A 5,000-nucleotide genomic window follows, 5' to 3' on the forward strand; every position below is an offset into this window, starting at 1 on the left:
ACATATATAGATAGACAGACAAATAGACAGACATATAGATAGATAGATAGATAGATTGATAGACAGATTAGTAGACATTTATATAGACAGAAAAAAATACGAAGAAAAACAGCAAAACACACAAACAAAAAGACAAACACACAATGGTAAACACAAACAATAGAAAAACAGACATACAGACAGACAGATAGACATACAGACAGACAGACAGAGAGACAGACAGGTAACAAACACAAGTATGCAAGTAAATACAAGGAAAGAGGAAGAAAATGAAGACAAAAAAACAAAGAAAATGACAATAAAAGCAGAAAAAAACGTGGTAATCAAGAGAAAGAGAAAGAGAGAGAGAGAGAGAGAGAGAGAGAGAGAGAGAGAGAGAGAGAGAGAGAGAGAGAGAGAGAGAGAGAGAGAGAGAGAGAGAGAGAGAGAGAGAGAGAGAGAGAGCATTCATCCCTCACATTATAATGGTAAAATTGCAACATGCGAGGTATTAATCTGAGACACACACACAGACAGACAGACAGAGGTGTGAGGGGGAGGGGAGAGGGGAAACATTTACCTGCTAATTGGTGATACCTGTGGATTAAAGGTATTATACATAAGCTGTGTAATTCAACCAATGCAGGGAATTATCAATGGGGGGGGGAGTTATTATTATTACTATTATCATTATTACTGTTATTATTATTATTATTATTATTATTATTATTATTATTATTATTATTATTATTATTATTATGGCTGCTGTTGTTACCATTACCAAAATTACTACTACTACTACTACTACTACTACTACTACTGGTGATTCTTGTGGTGTGCTGGTGTGAAAAGATAGAAAAAAGTAAGAAAGAAAAAGAAAGTAGTAGTAGTAGTAGTAGTAGTAGTAGTAGTAGTAGTAGTAGTAGTAGTAGTAGTAGTAGTAATTTAAAAAAAACTCCCTCAAAAATGCCAAAGAGAAAACATAAAACCCTCATTTAAATTTCTTTCTGTATCACACTCTCTCTCTCTCTCTCTCTCTCTCTCTCTCTCTCTCTCTCTCTCTCTCTCTCTCTCTCTCTCTGTTGCTGCACCTTCCCTTGTGTTCTTCAATAGATAAAGAAATGAATACAAAAACATTTATAAACAAAGATAACAAAGAGAAAAAGTTACAAGTACAAGTATTAGGTCGATAACACTTCCCTTCAATACAGCACTGGGAACTGTGACCAGCTGATTCTAACCCCTTCAGTACTGGGACACATTTTTACCTTTCTACCCTTTTGAAATACGTCTCTTTCCTCTTTCCTCTCCTCTTCTCACTTTTACGCTTTTCTTAGGTTAAATAATCTGAAAAAAAACTCATTTATTTCACCATTTCACTTTCCTTTCCTACGTGTTACAGCAACTTAATCCCTTCAGTACTTGGAAGCATTTCTACCTTGAGATTTGTGTACGATTAGACCACTTTGTTTACATTAAGGAAGGGTCTATGAAGGTCAGAAGATTAATGGACAGAGTCTTCACTATTTTAATCCCCCACATGAGTTTCTGAAGCTGTATAAAATCACCAAATAATAAGAAGAATCATTATGGAAGCTCATGTTTTTTTTTTTTTTTTTTTTAGAGCATCTCAAGGTCTAGGGAGGGCAGAAGATTAATGGACACAGTTTTCACTATTTCAATCCCTACATAAACTTCTGTACCTGTATAAAATAATCAAATAATAAGCAGAATGAAAATGGAAGCTCATGTTTTTTATAGTATTTTAAGACAGTTTGTCATGTTCTTAGGGCAGAGAGAGAGAGAGAGAGAGAGAGAGAGAGAGAGAGAGAGAGAGAGAGAGAGAGAGAGAGAGAGAGAGAGAGAGAGAGAGAGAGAGAGAGAACCAGAGAGAAGAGAGAAACACACACACACACACACACACACACACACACACACACACACACACACACACACACACCCACACACACACACACACACCCACACACACACAAGAAAATAACAATAATCGTGGTGCGTGTAATTTAGTTAGCCTGCTTATCAACACGAGTCAGGTTTGTATCAGTGCCAGAGTCAGTGCCAGGGCCAGTCAATCACGACGGTGGCAACGTGGGAAGGGCCGTAATGAATGAGTGTGTGCCTGTTAATTGGTGGCATCTCATTATACTGAATAAATAAGTCACACTGCCAATCAATACAATATAGGTAATGATGCTTCCTGTTAATTAAGTCTGTGTTGATTTATTTTATTTCATTTAATAGTGGTGGTGGTGGTGGTGGTGGTGGTGGTGGGTTTGTTTATGTGTTTTGTTTAATTCTTGTTTTTTTTTTTTTTTTTTTTTGGGGGGGGGTGGTGTGTGTGGTTTCTGTTTGTTGTGGTTTGTTGATTTTTGTTATTGTTTGTGATGTATTTTCCTATTTTCTTAGTTTTTTTTCTTTGTAACTAAAGTATAGCTATTTCTACTTTCTCTCTCTCTCTCTCTCTCTCTCTCTCTCTCTCTCTCTCTCTCTCTCTCTCTCTCTCTCTCTCTCTCATTAGCACAGTCCCACGTGGAGTCAGTAATTACTTCTGCCAGAAATACACACAGGCAAAGATAAACACAACTCTATATTTATTTCCCGTTATTTCTTCCTTCTTCCTCCATTCAGGCATTTATTTATCTCCTTTATCTTCTGTCTTCCTTCCTTAACCAACTGTCAAACTTCACACTAACCTCACCTAACCTAGAAGTAACCTAATCTAATGTAACCTAATCTAACCTAACCTAACCTAACATAACCTCACCTTAAACAAACCTGACTTAACCTATTTATTTAAGAGAGGAAAACTGGTCAAAGGCAACAACAAATAAATAGATAAATAAAAATGACTTACTTAATTGTTAGTCCTTTATAGAACCGAAAGGGTAAACCAAAATAAAGAGATAAATGTCTTGAAACTTATCCTAACCCAATCTAACCTAACCTAACCTAACCTAACCGGACCTAACGTAACCTAACCTAACCGGACCTAACCTAACCTAACCTCACCTCACCTCAGCTCACCAAAAGTCACGGATAAATGTCTTCAAATCTAACCAAGCTAACCTAACTTTTTTTAACCTTTCCCTAACCTAACCTAACCTAACTTAATCTAAACGAACCTAACCTAACGTAACTTTAACTGCACCTAACCTATCCTACCTTAACCCAACCTCACCTACCTTAACCTAACCCAACCTAACCTAACCTTTCCTCCCACAGTCATGGTGTTCGCGCGGCTAGTGGCAGTGTTGGCCGTGGTGAGCGTGGCGGCGCGGGGGGCGTGTGGTTTGTCCCTGGAGGGTGTGAGGCCCCCCCATGGCGCCTCCCGACCCCTCTCCCTGGCCCCCAACCGACGCCTGGGGCCCCGAGACTCCGACCTCCTTCCCGACGACCAGGCTCTTGCACTCATGTCTGACGCCGCCCCCAGGTGAGAGAGAGAGAGAGAGAGAGAGAGAGAGAGAGAGAGAGAGAGAGAGAGAGAGAGAGAGAGAGAGAGAGAGAGAGAGAGAGAGAATGAACAAATAGCAATAAAGGAAGAGAGGAGAGAGAAGAAAGGGAATGGAGAGGAAAAGAGAAGAGGAGAAAAGGAAGAAAAGAAAACAAAATGGAGACAAAAAATAGAAGAAAATGCAGGAGAGAGAGAGAGAGAGAGAGAGAGAGAGAGAGAGAGAGAGAGAGAGAGAGAGAGAGAGAGAGAGAGAGAGAGAGAGAGAGAGAGAGAGAGAGAGAATATATGGTGGACTCGATCAACAAGGTATGCAAAAGGAAAAGAAAAAGCTGCAAAAAGAAGAGGAAGAGAAAGAGGAGGAGGAGGAAAAGGAGGAGGAGGAGGAGGAGGAGGGGAGAGGTAGGATTGATTGATAAAGGAAGATGCCGCAAAGTGAAAGGAAAGAGGTGAGGGGAAAGGAAGGTAATGAAATGAGGGAAGCAATGGAAGGAGGTGATGAAGCAGATGGAGAAGAAAGAATGGAAGAAAATACAGAAAAAAAATGGAAAAAGCAGAGGGAAGAAAAGAAGAAAGGTGATATATAAGAGACAGAAATATAAAGTAAGGAAGAAACACATAAATAAGGAAAGGAAGAAAATTTGAGATAAATAAGAAAAATGAAATAAAACAATAATAAAGAAATCAAAACATACGAAATAAAAAAAAAAAAAAAAAAGACAACGATAAGACCATTTTATTGACATTAGGAAGGATCTATGGTGGTCACAAGATTAATGGCCACAGTCTTCACCATTTCAATCCCCCACATGAGTTTCTGAATCTGTATAAAATCACCAAACAGAACAATTAGACCATTTCATTAACATTAGGAAGAGGTCAGAAGATTAATGGCCACAGTCTTCACCATTTCATCCCCCACATGAGTTTCTGAAGCTGTATAAAATCACCAAATAGTCACCAGAATGAATATGGAAACACGGTCACGGTACTGAAGGGGTTGAAACAAAATAGCGCCAGTTCATCAGTGACTTTTATGCACCGTGTTATGAATTAGAGTGACGGGGAGTGAATGTGAGGAATGTAGCGTGTTGAGAGTGATTCGTGCTTAGGCTGGATCGAAGAGTGAGAGTTATGGGCTAGACACGCACACGCACACACACACACACACATTCATGGCCATAGTGTTTTGTAAGTGAGTAAAATTGTGGCGAGAGAGAGAGAGAGAGAGAGAGAGAGAGAGAGAGAGAGAGAGAGAGAGAGAGAGAGAGAGAGAGAGAGAGAGAGAGAGATAGTTGAATATAGTAAGACGGATGAAAGATTAATACAAAAATAATAGACAGTAGATAGATAAACAGATAGATAAATAAAGAAGACAAATATAAGTCGATACATTTCCCGAGCAACAGAAGAGTGTAGCAAATTTTAATCACTTCAATAAAAAAAAAAAAAAAAAAAAAATGGCAGGAAAACACGATTATACATGTTCCTTGAAAGTCACACGTGTTTAATGCTCTCCTTCAAGTGATTAGTGGAAAAAACGTATATAACT

At 38.7% G+C, this 5,000-nt stretch overlaps 1 protein-coding gene across 3 annotated transcripts in view; it reads left to right on the forward strand.

Moving 5' to 3' along the window:
- The window catches only part of LOC123513179, a 132,481-nt gene that overhangs the window by 72,724 nt on the left and 54,757 nt on the right, over positions 1 to 5,000 (forward strand). For all 3 annotated transcript variants that reach the window (XM_045270156.1, XM_045270145.1, XM_045270135.1), the window contains exon 2: positions 3,223 to 3,430. In XM_045270156.1, the coding sequence (XP_045126091.1) occupies positions 3,225 to 3,430 (206 nt within the window). In that variant the 5' untranslated portion in view covers positions 3,223 to 3,224. The remainder of the gene's footprint in view (positions 1 to 3,222; positions 3,431 to 5,000) is intronic.

Source organism: Portunus trituberculatus, chromosome 5 (assembly GCF_017591435.1).
Source record: "Portunus trituberculatus isolate SZX2019 chromosome 5, ASM1759143v1, whole genome shotgun sequence".
Lineage (NCBI taxonomy): Eukaryota > Metazoa > Arthropoda > Malacostraca > Decapoda > Portunidae > Portunus > Portunus trituberculatus.